The sequence below is a fragment of the Sinocyclocheilus rhinocerous genome, unplaced genomic scaffold, assembly GCF_001515625.1.
Source record: "Sinocyclocheilus rhinocerous isolate Xijiao unplaced genomic scaffold, SAMN03320098_v1.1 scaffold1112, whole genome shotgun sequence".
NCBI lineage: Eukaryota > Metazoa > Chordata > Actinopteri > Cypriniformes > Cyprinidae > Sinocyclocheilus > Sinocyclocheilus rhinocerous.
The window spans coordinates 1,350,432-1,365,913 of record NW_015657961.1 but is presented as its reverse complement, the minus strand read 5'-3'; the positions used below and the strand labels follow the sequence as shown (position 1 = coordinate 1,365,913).

The 15,482-nt window shown below is 35.5% G+C and overlaps 1 protein-coding gene and 1 long non-coding RNA gene across 6 annotated transcripts in view; one reads left to right on the top strand and one right to left on the bottom strand.

Moving 5' to 3' along the window:
* The window catches only part of LOC107721775 (cell adhesion molecule 3-like), a 70,009-nt gene extending 58,867 nt beyond the window's left edge, over nucleotides 1-11,142 (top strand). For 2 of the 5 annotated variants that reach the window (XM_016529933.1, XM_016529932.1), the window contains 3 exons: nucleotides 2,462-2,482; nucleotides 7,631-7,756; nucleotides 10,661-11,142. In XM_016529933.1, the coding sequence (XP_016385419.1) occupies nucleotides 2,462-2,482; nucleotides 7,631-7,756; nucleotides 10,661-10,779 (266 nt within the window). In that variant the 3' untranslated portion in view covers nucleotides 10,780-11,142. Of the gene's footprint in view, nucleotides 1-2,461; nucleotides 2,483-2,894; nucleotides 3,273-7,630; nucleotides 7,757-10,660 lie in introns of those variants that run through there. The other 3 variants (XM_016529935.1, XM_016529934.1, XM_016529936.1) reach the window with 2 other exon arrangements.
* The window catches only part of LOC107721776 (uncharacterized), a 15,108-nt gene extending 1,426 nt beyond the window's left edge, over nucleotides 1-13,682 (bottom strand). Inside the window, exons 1-2 of the long non-coding RNA XR_001637737.1 lie at nucleotides 13,029-13,682; nucleotides 2,493-2,500 (exon numbers count right to left, since the gene is read on the bottom strand). This is a non-coding gene — a long non-coding RNA (uncharacterized LOC107721776). The remainder of the gene's footprint in view (nucleotides 1-2,492; nucleotides 2,501-13,028) is intronic.
* Between the last annotated feature and the right edge of the window lie 1,800 nt (nucleotides 13,683-15,482).

Below are 15,482 nucleotides of genomic sequence, written 5' to 3'. Positions count from 1 at the left end.
GCACACGGTTTGTGTTCGGCCGCGTGCTTTACTGTTGTCTTGTGTTGTTGCACGCAGCTCGTGTTTTCAGCTGCGTGCTTTCATGTCATGTTATGGCTTGTGCTGTGTAGCACGCAGCTTGTGTTTTTCTTTGGCTGCGTGCTTTCATGTTGTCATGTCTTGTGTGAACACGCGGCTTATGAGTATTCTAATTAGCTGCGTGTTCGTGTCTTGTTTTGTTAGAGCACATTGCTTGTGATTGTTTTGTTGGCTATGTGCTTGTGTTTTTGTTTTGTGTGAGCACATAGCTTTTGTCTTTGTTTCCTGTGTGCCATGTGACGGACCTGTTGCTATGACAGCAACTCCGGGAAGAACCAAACAATCCAAGATCAAGCAAAATCGTCAACAATCAAATCCAGCTAACTGAGTTAGCGACGTACGAAGAGCGGGCCCCTGCCTTGTCCTGCCTAGCCTAGCCAAGCCTTGTCTTGTTGCCAGCTGTGTTTTTCCCCCACGGGGTAGTTTTTGTTGCTTGTTTTGTTTTATTTTATTATTAATAAAAGCCCATCTCCTGCACCATTGATTCCTCGCTCCATCCTTCACCCCCACCCCTGAAAATAATTGCCTTGAGTTTTAAACTTCAAAACATTTCACACTGAACAAAATCCAGTAACAACCATGCACAGATCAGATAAAAGGGGGTTGTTTTGTAGTTTAGTTATTTATTTTTGCATGTATTTAATATAAGAATATATAATATAATAAAACTATTGTTAATATAACAAAACTACCATTCAAATGTTTGGGGTCAGTACTTTTTTTTTTTTTTTAAAGAAACTAATATTTTTATTCAGCAAGTATGCATTAAATTGACAGTAAAGACTTTTATATTGTCTACTCATCAAAACAATCCTAAAAAATGTATCAAAGTTTCCAGAAAAATATTAAGCAGCTGTTTTCAACATTGATAATATTAAGAAATATTTCTTAAGCACCAAATCAGCATGTTCGAAAATTCAGCTTTCCATCACAGGAATAAATTATATTAATATAATTTATTCCTAATATCATTAATGTTTTCTATTTTAATATATTAAAATAGAAAACAGTTATTTAAAACTTTAATACTATTTCAGAATATTACTGTTTTTCCTGTATTTTTGATCAAATAAATGCAGCCTTGTTGAGCATAATAGACTTCTTTCAGAAACCTAAAAAAAATTCCTGACTCCAAACTTTTAAATGGAAGTGTATATTGTTTTGGCAATACCTTCTTTTTTTTGCTAACATAGTATATGACATGGTCATGACCTAACGACATAAATTTTGAGTGTGTCCAGTTAAAGGGATGGTTCACAGAAAAATGAAAATGTCATTATTTACTCATCTTGATCTAAACCTGTATGATGTATTTCCTTCATGGAACAGAAAAGGTGAATGTTCAGGTGAATATAATAAATGTGAATGAGAACTGCGGCTGTCAAGCTCCATTAATAACAAAAACACCATGAAATTAACAGAGAAGTATATCTGTCTTCTGAAGCCATATGATTAATTATTTTAATCGTTATTCATTGAGAATACAATGTAGCTTTTCTTCATGAGAGATAACACTGTTCGATTTACAGTATGAATCAATCATTCTTCTTTTGAGTTGGATATTTTCATTTGATTTAGTTCAAAAAACTGTTCTAAATTATTTGTTCATGAATTGGACTGATTTGATTCTCAAGCTCCGTTCTTTAACTCCACACAGTCCTCATTCACATAGAGAATATTCTTCAACAATGTATCATTGTTCCACAGAAGAAAGCCATACAGGTTTGGAACGACATGAGGGTAAGTAAATGATGACAGAATTTCCATTATTGGAACTGTTTCTTCTAATGTGTGTCATGTACATGTCTAAAAACGTGCAAAAAAAACACACACACACAGATGTGTAGACACCCCCCACCTCTGCACTTGAGAACTTGCTTGATTCATCTTTCACGTACCTGTTTAGACAAAACGACCGAAATGCCCATCCCTGGTGTGTGGGTGGAACAGCTTGAATGTGTCACTTCATAATCGAGCAGGTTGTGCGTGTGAGAAAGATAGAGATGTACTGTATATTGAGATCTCCAGTGCAGTATCACAGAAGCATGTTGAGAAGCATCTGCTGTCGGCTTTGACTGTAATGCAGGATTTAACCAGGCACATCTCACGGCAAAGCCTCTGATTATCCAGAAACACAATCTGACACCACACCTTCCCTCCAGAAAACATTCACTTCATTATTTCATTATTTTGCTATGTGAAATCCTCTTTAATACTCTTCTGACATTTTTTGGGTAGTGTTCAGTGAGCGCACTCAGATGCACACACATGCATGCTCGCGTACATTTTTTCATCGTTTCTCTTTGTTCCTTTTCTTGCTTCACATCTCGTGCTTCCACTCATCCATCCACCCATCCATTCATCCCTTCATCCTCTTGAGAAGAAGCCGGAGTGAACGCTGCAGGTATTGTCACATCTCTCTCTAACTGTCTCTCTTTTTCTTTCTTTTCCTCCTTTTTTCTTTCAGTATTGTCCTGTCTTTCTTTTTGGGAATTTTTGATTCTCCTCTGTCTGTCTTTCATTTGTCTGTTAGTCTTAATTTATTATGGATCTGGGTGTTTTTTTTTTTAGCAACAACTCTGTTGAATTGCACTGTCATTATGAACATAGTTAATGGTGCAGGAACGTTGTTAATGAAGGCAAAACATTTTATATTACATGGAAAACTATTAATATCAGCGTAAATTTGCTGGTTCATTGAAAGCTTAGAACTGAATTAGGTTGATGCCAAAAACTGCATTTTCAGCCAATTTGAAAACAATCTCGCTTAGAAGAATGAATGAGATATTATTGATGCATCTCAGTTTTTGCTACAGGGAGGTCCAGCCATCTGTAGCCTGGTGGAAGTCATCAGCAGTGAATCATTTGAACCTGGAAATGCATCTTCCCCCTTTATCAATCTGGTCATTTGCAGAGCCTGACTGATAAGGACTGCCGATTTCTGTCACTTTACACGCTGCAAGTTCGATTCTGTCCCCTCCTTGCGGGTCTTTTTCCACATTGTACTAATTTAAACCGTACATTTGCATCATCAACATGAGTGCATCACGCAGAGACCCTCCCCCAGGGGGGGACTTCAATCTCTGTTCAGAAATGTGCAACACTGTGAGATCCCAATGGGGGGCCAGAGCCTGTTCTATTTGTATGGAAGTCAAAGGAGGACATGCCTGAATAAACTATTTTTGTAATGAATCAAACTGTTTATCACATAATAAATCGATTGCCTTGGTGGTAATCTTCAACATTTTGTTGTAACAGTTTGGAGAGAGCTATATTTGGAGATTGCCATGAAAAATTAGCAATTTATAAAAGAAGGTTTTTATATCCAGCATTACATATTAATTTCGCCAACATAAAATTCATATAAAGACACCATATCAGGGTCATTATATGATTAACTTGAAAGACAAATATGACTAGGGTGATCATACAGGCCATTTTCACGGGACGCACCCTTGCCAGGATTTCTATATTGCCTAAAATATCCAGGTTTTGGCCTTTAGCACTGTGCAGATCGATCGTTGTATGACATTATTTCACGAGAGCTATAGAGAGCAGAGCAGACTGCTCCTTATGCTTTCAAATTGCTCTCGCGGTACTTTGGTGTCATACAACGATCGGTGCGCAGCTTCAAGTCGAACAAACACGTGCACGTATTTGCATCGCTTTGATCATTCTCACCTTCTTACGCGCAACGCGCCATGATTGGTTGATTATGTACAATACCTGCATGTTCTTTCTTTATTTATATAGCACTATTATATAAATACAACTAAGTTGCCCAAAGTGCTTTACAAGGTACACATAGAAAATAACACATCAACATGAAGTAAATAGCGTTAAAAAATAAATAAATAATAATACAGTCCTAAAGCAACACCCATTTTAAAATGCCATAGAGAATAAATTAATTTTTAATTTGAATTTTATCTGCAAGATAAGGTGGAGTGCGGTTATTAATAGACTTAAATACCATGACCAGGATTTTGAACTCAATTCTGTATTTTACAGGTAGCCAATTCAACGAAACAAGGATGGGAGTGATATGTTCATATTTTCGTGTCCGGGTCACTTTTTTAATTGGCATGTATATTTGTGTGTCGTCAGCGTAGCAATGAAACGCTATCCCATGTTTCGCAAGAATATTCGCATAAAGGTATCATATATAAAGAGAATAAAGTTGGAGCTAAAATGGATCCCTGCGGAACTCCGCAAGCAAGATGCGCCGTGGAAGAAGTGAAATTATCAATGTTAACTGAAAAAGAATGGTTAGTCATATAAGATATAAACCATTTTAGAACATTTCCCTGCAGACCGATACAGTGTTCTAAACGGGAAATAAGAATAGAGTGATTAATAGTATCAAACGCTACTGATATTGCATGTTATTGGTCAAACTACTTTGGATGTTTTAGGCAATATAAAAATCATGGCCAGGATGTGTCCCGTATAAATGGCACATATGGCCTCCCTAAATATGACTCAAGTTGACCATGATTTTTTTTTTTTTCAGGCTAAACACCCTCTTCTCTCTGCCATGAGTACTAACAGCATCTCTCTACCATTATAGCTAGCTAACGGCTTGGAACGAGAAGGTTCCACATATTGAAAAATTGTTCATTCCGTTTTTTATTAACATTTTATTATCCAAACTAATTCACTATTTAATGCATTGCAAAAGATGCAAAAAATGTGAGATGCTCGCCGAAGTCAATTTCTGCAGAGTAAAACAGCAATGAGAAATGATTTGGAAGCAAATCATCATCAGTAGCACATCAGTTATTCTGTATGAACCAAATCTGGAAGCCATTTTTCAAAAAGGGACTTGAGTATGATTTCTTTGTGTATGCTTGAGTTCAGAAAACACCAATGAAATTCACTGAACTTTGACATCAAAGAGCTTGGGTCCTCACCAAAAATAGCTATAAAGCCTTGAAAAACAGGCCTGATTTAATGTGAAGTTTACCAGTATGTTTAACCAGGCATATACAGTCTGCCTTGTAATGATTTTATCAAAGTGCATCATCACAATATCCTCTAATTGTACATTTAGATTTCCTTTGCCATTATCTAACACTGACTTAAAATTATTCTTTAAAAATGATAATAATAAATCAATAAAAAAAACAATATAAATATCTAATAAACAAAGCTGTAGCATTGAAAATGATTGATTTTAGTTTTAATGTGACATTTTTAATGTATCAATACCAGCCAATAATTATTTTAATATTAGTGCCTCCATAATTAATAATATTAAACAGTCCTATTTAACTGAAATGACCCCTGTAAAAGAGCTTTAGTGCTTTCTACTTTTTCTGGGGTTTTTTTCTCTTTCATTTTCCCTCTCTTTGTTTCTATCTGTTTCTCTTTTCTCTCTGTTGATCTCAGGGCTTCTTGTCGTGTCACTCAGCACTCACTTTGTTTGTCCTCCTTCATCCTCTCTGCTCTCATCTATTGCCCCCTGTTTTTTTCTTCTCCTGACGTGTGCGAGCGTCAGGGTGACTGTTAACTTGTCTTGTTTTGATGGAGCATTGTTTGAGAAGGAGACAGAGATCGTGCTGTGGGTGGGAGTGATGGATGTCGTTCATGCTCTCCGAGTCCAGGCAAAGTCACTGAAGCTTATGATAGACTCTTCGCTGAAATCTTGCTTTTGATTATTCATGTGTTTCCTTTCAAACAGAGAGGTCAGCGGCTCTTGGGGCTTCACGGTAGACGGAAAATGACATTGTAGTAACTTGCCAGCCCATTACAAATATACTTCACACATTATATGAACTGCTACCATTCAAAGGCTTATTTTTTTAAGAAAAATATTTTTCTGTTTCAAATAAATGCTGTACTTTTGAACTTTATTCAACAAAGAATAAAAAACAATTCATCACAGTTTCCACACAAATATTAAGCAGTACAACTGTCAACATTGATGATAATAATAAATGTTTCTTAAAGGGGTCATATGATGCTGCTAAAAAGAACATTATTTTGTGTATTTGGTGTAATGAAATGTGTTTATGCGGTTTAAAGTTTAAAAAACACATTATTTTCCACATACTGTACATTATTGTTTCTCCTCTATGCCCCGCCTTTTTGAGACGCGTCGATTTTTACAAAGCTCATCGGTCTGAAAAGCGAGGTGTGCTGTGATTGGCCAGCTATCCAGTGCGTTGTGATTGGCCGAATACCTCAAGCGTGTGTCGGAAAAGTTACGCCCGTCACCATACTGTTGATGCCGTGACCGGCCGGAGCGACGAGACAAAAACATGAAAACCCATTATAAACAAGGCATTCGTTGCATCCAGTGGGGACATAATTACGAATTATAATGACTTATACTGTCTTTTTACGCGCTGCGTTGCATTGCGCCGCGTACGTGTTAGAACGAGCCGTTTTAGGTAGGCGTGGTTAACTCTTAACTTTTATAAAGAATATCTCTTTGGATTTGAGACTTTAGTCTTTGCAACTTTACAGATCTTCTTTATGCACCAAGAGCTTGTAACACTCCAAAGAGAAAGGAAAAATTTAAATTGCATCATATGACCCCTTTAAGCATGAAATCAGCATATTAGAATGATTTCTGAAGGATCGTGTGACACTGAAGACTGGAGTAATGATGCTGAAAATTCAACTTTGTCATCACAGGAATAAATTACAGTTTAAAATATATTAAAATAGAAAACAGTTATTTTAAATTGTAATAATATTTCACAATATTATTGTTTTACTGTATTTCTGATCAAATGAATGCAGCCTTGATGAGTATAAGAGACTTATTAAAAAACATGAAAAAAATCTTACTGACCTCAAACTTTTGAATGGTAGAATGCATAATGTGAAATAACAGGAAACAAGACCTGTGCTTCTTTTCGCTATATTTAAATGGGAAAAACAATCAGTAATTCACTTTTATTCAAGTATGCAAACTTTTCTCAAATCCAGATGAAAATTTGCATCAACCTGAATAGTTTTAGCACGGATTTCCATCAGTGATTCATGTCACATTTAAATGGAAGTATTCTGAGAACATAACTTTTCAAATTCATATTGCACATTTCCATCTATTGTACAGTCTCCATATACAGCGACGTGAATCACTAGGTCTTTTGTTACATTTCAAAATATTTGCAACTTTATGCCTTTTAGAGGACTGTTTTGTCAAGTCAAGTATTGCGCTATTCTATTGCGCTTTATACAATACAGATTGTGTCAAAGCAGCTTCTCAAAGATAAACAGGAAACTAGCAGAATCAATTATGGAAACTCAACTGGAGAAAACGTATTGTTTGTAATTTGCATTGTGACTCCCTGAATCAAAATCAGATTGTGAGGATTTCCAGTGTTACCGTACATGAATGACCTCGGCTGTGTTTGTAAAGATGTGGTGGGGATGAATTAGTATTATATGTTTTTCAGTCTTTTGAGTTTCAGCTGAAGTCTCTCTCGAACTTTTCTCTGATTTTGCCTGGTCAGTATTGTTAAGACATCGGTTGTCATTCTGATTGTCCTCTTTGCACAGCTTTGACTATCTACCTGTCTTTCTGTCCATTTCTCAGACCCCACAGTGATAACCACCCCTTCAGGAGTAGACCATGCTGTGATTGGTGGAGTGGTTGCTGTTATTGTCTTCATCATGCTTTGTCTCCTCATCGTCCTCGGCAGATACCTCATCAGACACAAAGGTACCACACACTCACACACGACCCTAATCAGACACAAAGAAATCCCTCGCTGTCTTTCACACCCACACACACACACACACCTGGGGCGTCTGGAGGGCTTATAACCTTCTGGGACTGTTCAAATTCCTGACAGAATGACCTGACCTGGTCAGCAGCTTTTTTTTTTTTTTTAATGATTTTTTTATGGATTTTGTCTTGACAAACATTCTAGAAACTTGACTCAAAATCTCATTGTTGACTGGGACATTATACTTATAATGAACCACGTGTCTCACTGCAATGGTGCACCTAGAAAAAAAAACATGAGAAAAATGGGCTTGAAAAAAAAAATGAAAATGCTGAGTTTATGAACACAGAATGAGAGGACAAAGTACAGGTACATACAAGGTTGCATGTCCTTGCTTTTATATAAATGCATATCAATTGCTCAGCATAAATACTGTATATGATCAATATCTAATAGTAATGAATTTTTTTCATATTATATTCTACGCTTTTTAATATTTTGCTTAAAGTATTATCTATAGTCAAGATTTGAGCTTTTTTTGCAGCAAATCCATTTCCATTTTCCTCTCTCTGACCTTTGGAATTGTAATTGCTACTGTACCTTTAAGATATCTATATGCAAATGACCTTTATTATCTCTGCTGATATAGCGTTGATGAAAGTAAATTTTAAAAGCAACATATTACATTATTGTTACCTCAAGTTGCATCATTACATTTTATGGAAAGTAACACATTACTGTAGGTACTTTTGCATTTAAAAGTGTGTGAGTACATCTCTTACCTATCTCTTACTTTCCATTACAGCATAAATGTATTAACACAGGAATCATGGTCACAGCAAAAAATAAATAAATAAATAATTGCATGCTCAAATGGAACATTGTTGACAAAATGTTGCCTTTTCTGTTCATTCTTGTTCCCAGTCTACAAAAAAACAAGATAGTTGATTTTCATTAGAACAGCAGAGTTGAATGCATTAATTTTATTTTAAAAAAATCAAATAAATATCAAATAAAAATACTGAATATTTAAAAGTGTGTGAGTACATCTCTTACCTATCTCTTACTTTCCATTACAGCATAAATGTATTAACACAGGAATCATGGTCACAGCAAAAAATAAATAAATAAATAATTGCATGCTCAAATGGAACATTGTTGACAAAATGTTGCCTTTTCTGTTCATTCTTGTTCCCAGTCTACAAAAAAACAAGATAGTTGATTTTCATTAGAACAGCAGAGTTGAATGCATTAATTTTATTTTTAAAAAATCAAATAAATATAAAATAAAAATACTGAATAAATTACTTGTATGTTACACCTTAACTCCAGTACTGGTACTTCTGTCATCATAACTGTGACATACTCTGAATGAGGTATTTTTATAGTTTAGTGGACTAGGTGGACTGGGGAGGGAGTTCTGTATAGTACATCAGTTTCTTTTATTTCAAAAATGCAAGAACAATTCTGTCCCATCTTATATCCCCTTAAAAACAGCTATTTTGCAGAGTGCAAGCAGCAATTGACAGACTGACAGACTGTGTCACTGCACAGAGGGACACTGTAAACAGATCATCACAGCTGTGCTGCAGCTTTCCCTCTCTATCTATCTATGACTTACAGCGTACAGCTCAAGAAAAGCTGTCAGAAGCGATACATTTGGGAAAAACAGCCTGGTTTCAGAGCCAGGGAAGAAATGCTGAACAAGGATTTAATGCAGCTGTGCATTGAAAGATCATACTGTATGTACTCATTGGTGAGGTATTAATGTAAACAGTCGGTTAGGTCTTAAGTGAAACAGGTGAGAAAAAAATCAGGTATGCCTATGTATGTAAAAAGTTTGGATCTTGATGTGTAAATACAGCCTAATAGTCTTCTCGCCAGAATATTAATTTGTTAAAGTGATAGTTCACCCAAAATTGAACATTTTGTCATAATTTACATCTAATTAACATCATGTTGTATGAATTTATTTCTTCTGTTGAACACAAAAGAAGATATTTAGAAGAATGTTTGTACCAGGGGCGTAGATTACATTTCTGTCCCCCTCACTTCTGAAATGATGGCTACGCCCCTGGTTTGTACCCAAACAGTTGCTGGTAGCCATTGACTTCTGTAGATTTTTTTTTTACTGTACTATGGAAGTCAATGGCTACCAGCAACTGTTTGGTTGCAAACATTCTTCAAAATATCTTCTTTTGTGTTCAACGGAAGAAACAGTTTATTTTTGGGTGAACTATCCCTTTAAGGTTAATTAAGCTGTGATATTAATAGAAAACCCCAGTCTTCAAAATTTATTTTTCTCTTACTGTTTACTAAAATTATTTTAATTAAATACAATATAATAAGTAAAATAAAATAGTATTTAAAAAATAAAATAAAACTTTTAGTTAGAAGCTACATTTAATTGTATTTTAAGTCTCTTATGTTCACCTACGGTGCATTTATTTGAACACTCTATGTAAAACAGAAATATAGTGAAATAATATTGTGTACTAATATTATTACAATTTAAAAACAATTTCAAATGTTTTCTATTTTAATATTAAAAAAAAATGTAATTTATTACTGAGATGCAAAGCTGAATTTTCAGCATCATTACTCCAGTCCTCAGTGTCACATGATCCTTCCGAAATGTCCTGATTTCCTGCTCAAGAAACATTTCTAATTATTATCAACATTGAAAACATTTATATTTAACTTTTTAAAAACATCAATACACGCAACAAAAACTGTGAGAAAAAGAATCATAATGTAATAATAATATGCAGTATAATATAAAATAAGCATTCAACAAATCACTGAAAATATACAATTAATGAAGATGATATACCAATAGCAGTAACAAATAATACGGATAAAGTTGTGGTTTCACTCTCTCTCGGTCTCTCTCTCAGGTACATACCTGACTCATGAGGCGAAAGGTTCCGATGATGCTCCTGATGCAGACACAGCCATCATTAACGCTGAGGGTGGCCACTCTGGGATGGATGACAAGAAAGAGTACTTCATCTAGAGATCCATCCCTCTGCACCCTCTTCCTTCACACGCTTCAGTTCACTCAGCCTGACAGGGAAAAACAGGGATGGCAGAAGAGAGAGAATATATGTGAGGAAAAAAAACAAAACAAGTGTTGACCTGTTGGAACTGAAGGACTTTAAATACGCTACGACACACAGGACAGGGACGTGAGAGTTGGCGCGTGGGCTCATTTACACACAAACACACACACACACACACACACACATTATTTCTTCATTACCATAATGACACATGAGCAAACACACATGACGAGACGTAAACAATAACAACAGGCAATATGACAGTGACCACACTTCCCTCGCCTCCCATGATTCCTTTCAAACGGTCCAGATGTACTCTGGGATTATATAGCATCATTTTTACTCAGTGTGCTGTAAATATATCCTCTATCTCTCTCTAACCTTACTGTCTGATATTGAAGTATATACTCTCTGAGCCTGCCTGGTTTTCTTACATGCGTGGAAATGCCGAGTTGATAAAAAAAATATCTGGACTATAAAAATAAAAAAACATGGTGTTATGAAAACTTCAGTAATATTTGTGTGAATTACGTTCTCCAAGTTTGATTTCTGGTGTTTACTGTTGGTGCAACAGTCTAGTGTCATTTCATCAACCTAGGAAGATTATTATTATTACTATTATTATTATTATGAGGTCCTCAATCTAAATGTATTACATTGTGCACTGATGTATCATTGTATCAGGCCCAGTGATTTGCTCACTCACGCCACCTTCAGGAATGAATCTCCTCTGTTCTTCAGTGGCGGGACTCTCAGAAAAAGCAGGGTAACAAACTACTGCTCTCTTTCTCTTTCTCTTACTGATCATATTCCCACTCTCTTTCACAATTCTCTCCTGTCTGTTCTTCTCCTCTTACAGTCATAAAGCTAGATTATTTCTAGATTTATGCCATCATTGTAACCACAGACCATGGTGACATTTCAAGACACACGGTCTGCTTCCAAAACCATTGAAAGACACAGACTCGTAACAGGCACGCATGCAAACACACACTGAACAAAAAGTGTCTTAAACTGAATACAAAATTGAATGAATTTAAACCATTCAACCCTGCAATATCACTGACAGACACACACACACTCATATACATCACATCATTGTTACATTACATCACACACACACACAGAATAACCAGGCAAAAACAGCAGCCCCTGCAACCATTGTATGGGACCCCCGATATAAATTTTCTCTCCTGTCTGTTCTTCTCCTCTTACAGTCATAAAGCTAGATTATTTCTAGATTTATGCCATCATTGTAACCACAGACCATGGTGACATTTGGAGGGAGTTTGGGGGGGGGGGAGGTAAATTGGTTGCATCATGCAATAAACTGAGGTGATTCATTTGAATAAAAAACAGTTGATTAATCATTTAATATAATTAAATCTGGCTTATTAAAGGTGATGTGTGTAATTTTTAGCATGTTAAACACCTTCCTCCTATCCAATCTTAATGCGAATAGACTGTAAATAAGCCATTCGTAGGTTGATTCCCTGTGGCGCTATCAAAACATTGCTCTGTTATAACATAAGCTCAACCAATGGCATGCAGTCTGATTCAGTTTGGAGGCAAATGTGTTGTGCGTAAATTTGTTGAAATGCATGAATTCTGCTTCACTATGTATCCAGTTGATTTTTTCCTAATCTGTACTGATCTGGTGACAGATTGGATTACAGAAAATGGCCAGTTGTCATATCTGAATCATGTATTCCTTTTCAAAAGCTATTTACTTAGAGGAGACGGTTAGAACGGTGACTAGAACAGGTTGAGCTGTGGTGTTCATGCAAGTGGTGTATGTTTGAATCCGGCTTGTGAAATTTTTCAATTCCATTCCCCTGGACTCTTCCCAACGTTTCTTGTCTTAAACATGGCAAATGGTCCAAAAATAGAATGATATTTACATAGAGAAATGCACGTTTTAATGATAGTGTCATGTGGCCCCAATGAAAGGGACTCTTAAATCACATCTGCCATGTATATGGGAGTTTAGGCATGTTTTTGTTCACGTGGGATGATAGGGTAATTCGTTTAATGCATATGTAGGTCACAACTGAGTGGCAACTGACCAATTACAACTAAAACCAATCCTCTACCTTCAGACTCCCTCCACATACCTCATTCATGCCCGCAGTCAATGAGTTTCTGAGATAAGCAGTTCAATCGACTGCCACAAGATGGCGATAATGCATTTAATTTCCCACACATCTCTCTTTCTCTCTCTCTCCTGTACAAGCAGTAGAACTTCCAGTTAGCTATCAATCAACTCAGTGCTTAATTTTAAATTATGTTTACTTTTATTCTGCTGTAGATGTGCATACTGTTGTTTGTAATTTTGTGTTCTTTTTTTATCATTTTATTTTTTATGATGCTAAATGTCTTAGACTGGAAAGAGTAGCTAGATTATAGTTTCCATGACTTTTGTTTTTATTGATAATCTGCCATTTTTTATGATTTGATGTGATTAGTGTTGCCTTGAACAGTCTACACACTCAAGTGAGCACAGACACTAGCACACATTTATTGCGTGTGTCTATGTTTGCACGCGTGGAAGATTTTCACACTGGCCCACCAAAACAGATGCAGGAAACATTAAAAGTGTCATTACGTTTTGTTATTGGAGTTATGTTAGATTCATTTTTTTTTTAATGATAAGTCTTCCTTTTGAATAAAAATTCATATCATGTGGAGCTATTCATGTGTATGTTGATTTGTATTATGGCCGATGATGTCATCTGAACGGGACTGAACTCTTGAGATCATCATCATTGTGGGTTCCGTTTGTTTGATGGTCTGTTTAGACAGTATTTGCTTTTTGTTACAAAAAGAGATCCCTTGTTAACTTCAAAATAAATATACATTTGGGTTAACCTCATTTCAGCGGTTATTATTGTTATTATAAAAACTGAGAATCATTTAGAATCATTTTAATATTATTTAAAACTAATATTTACATGAAAAGTGAAAATGTGCATGTTTTTACCTAAACTAACCCTACATTACTTACTAAAGTTACATTATAAATTCATAAACATTTCTAAAAAAAAAAATAAAAAATCAAGCATTGATTTTTTTTTAAATAATTTTTTTTTTTTAAATACATTTAAATAAACTCTTTAAATATACAAAATACACATGTTGAATATTTTTTTCATATATGTCACATATATTTGTTGGCATATATTTAAGAGTCTTGATTCAAAAAGAAAAAAAAATCTATTGACCTTTTTAACTGTTACTATAGGAATATGGGGCAAGTTGTCACAATGCCAAACTGCTGTTTATTGACAATCATTTGAGAATGCAGATTTTAAAGCTATTTTAAATAAAAAGAACATTTTCCACAGCCTACAGTGGGGAAAATATTTATTTGATCCCCTGCTGATTTTGTAAGTTTGCCCACTTACAAAGAAATGGTCTGTAATTTTTATGGTAGGTTTATTTTAACGTATAGAGACAGAATACCAACCCAAAAAATCCAGGGAAAAAAACATTATATAAAGGCGGGCGCTGCAGGATTTCAGTCCATTGCGGCGTAGTGTGTTACTAATATTTTGCTTGGTGACTGTGGTCCCAACTGCCTTAAGGATCCTTTGACAGCTCTCTGGTCTTGCCCATGGTGGTGGGAGAGGTTGGAACGGAAGATACAGATTGTGTGGACAGATGTTTTATACACCTAACAAGCTGACATTAGGAGTAACTTCTTAAAGTGGCAGGACTAATCTGTGTTCCACATGGGCATATAACCAATCTGTGGGAGCCAGAATTCTTGCTGATTAGTAGAGGATCAAATACTTATTTCACTCACTGAAATGCAAATCAATTTCTAACCTTTATATAATGTGTTTTTTCTGGATTTTTTGGTTGATATAATTCTGTCTCTATCTGTTAAAATAAACCTACCATAAAATTACAGACCCTTCATTTCTTTGTAAGTGGGCATACTTACAAAATCAGCAGGGGATCAAATAAATATTTTCCCCAATGTATACAGTAAGTATTTAAAATGAAAAAATGTAATAGTACAAGAATTATGAAAAAAATTCATGAAACAACGTAAGTGCACTACAGAAAAAACAGGCTAGGTGTGGCCATAACACATAGGCTAAAACACATGTGACAGCTTGCCCCAACCTGCCATTGTGAAAAATATATTTGTCATGAGTACACAGTAAAGCCTTTTACTAAAAATCCTTTTAGTAAAATCTACTTCCATAATATGATATGTGTATTATATTCCCTTGTTTAGCCCATTGCTTTTCAAAAATATTATGGCATTTGTTGGCTAATTTTAAATTAGTGTTAACAAAAATATCAGAATTTATGACAGTTGTGAGCTAGGTGTTTGAAATCAACATGCTAGAGAAATCAAACACTTGCAACTGGACGGCTGTAGCCCTTATGACAACTTGCCCCGTGACAACTAGCCCCAGTCTCCCCTATATATGTATAATAGGTATAATAGGGACTGCTAATTCCCAACTGATCCTTATTTGAATAATAATGGTCGTCTGATTGAACAGCTGGCAGATTTTAAAAGGCGAGAAATATGACATTTTATATCCTATGTGTGTATATGATCTGTCGAGCTGTGACATTGAACAGCGTGTAAGGACGACAAACGCAATGAGAGAGAGAGAGAGAGAGAGAGAGAGAGAGA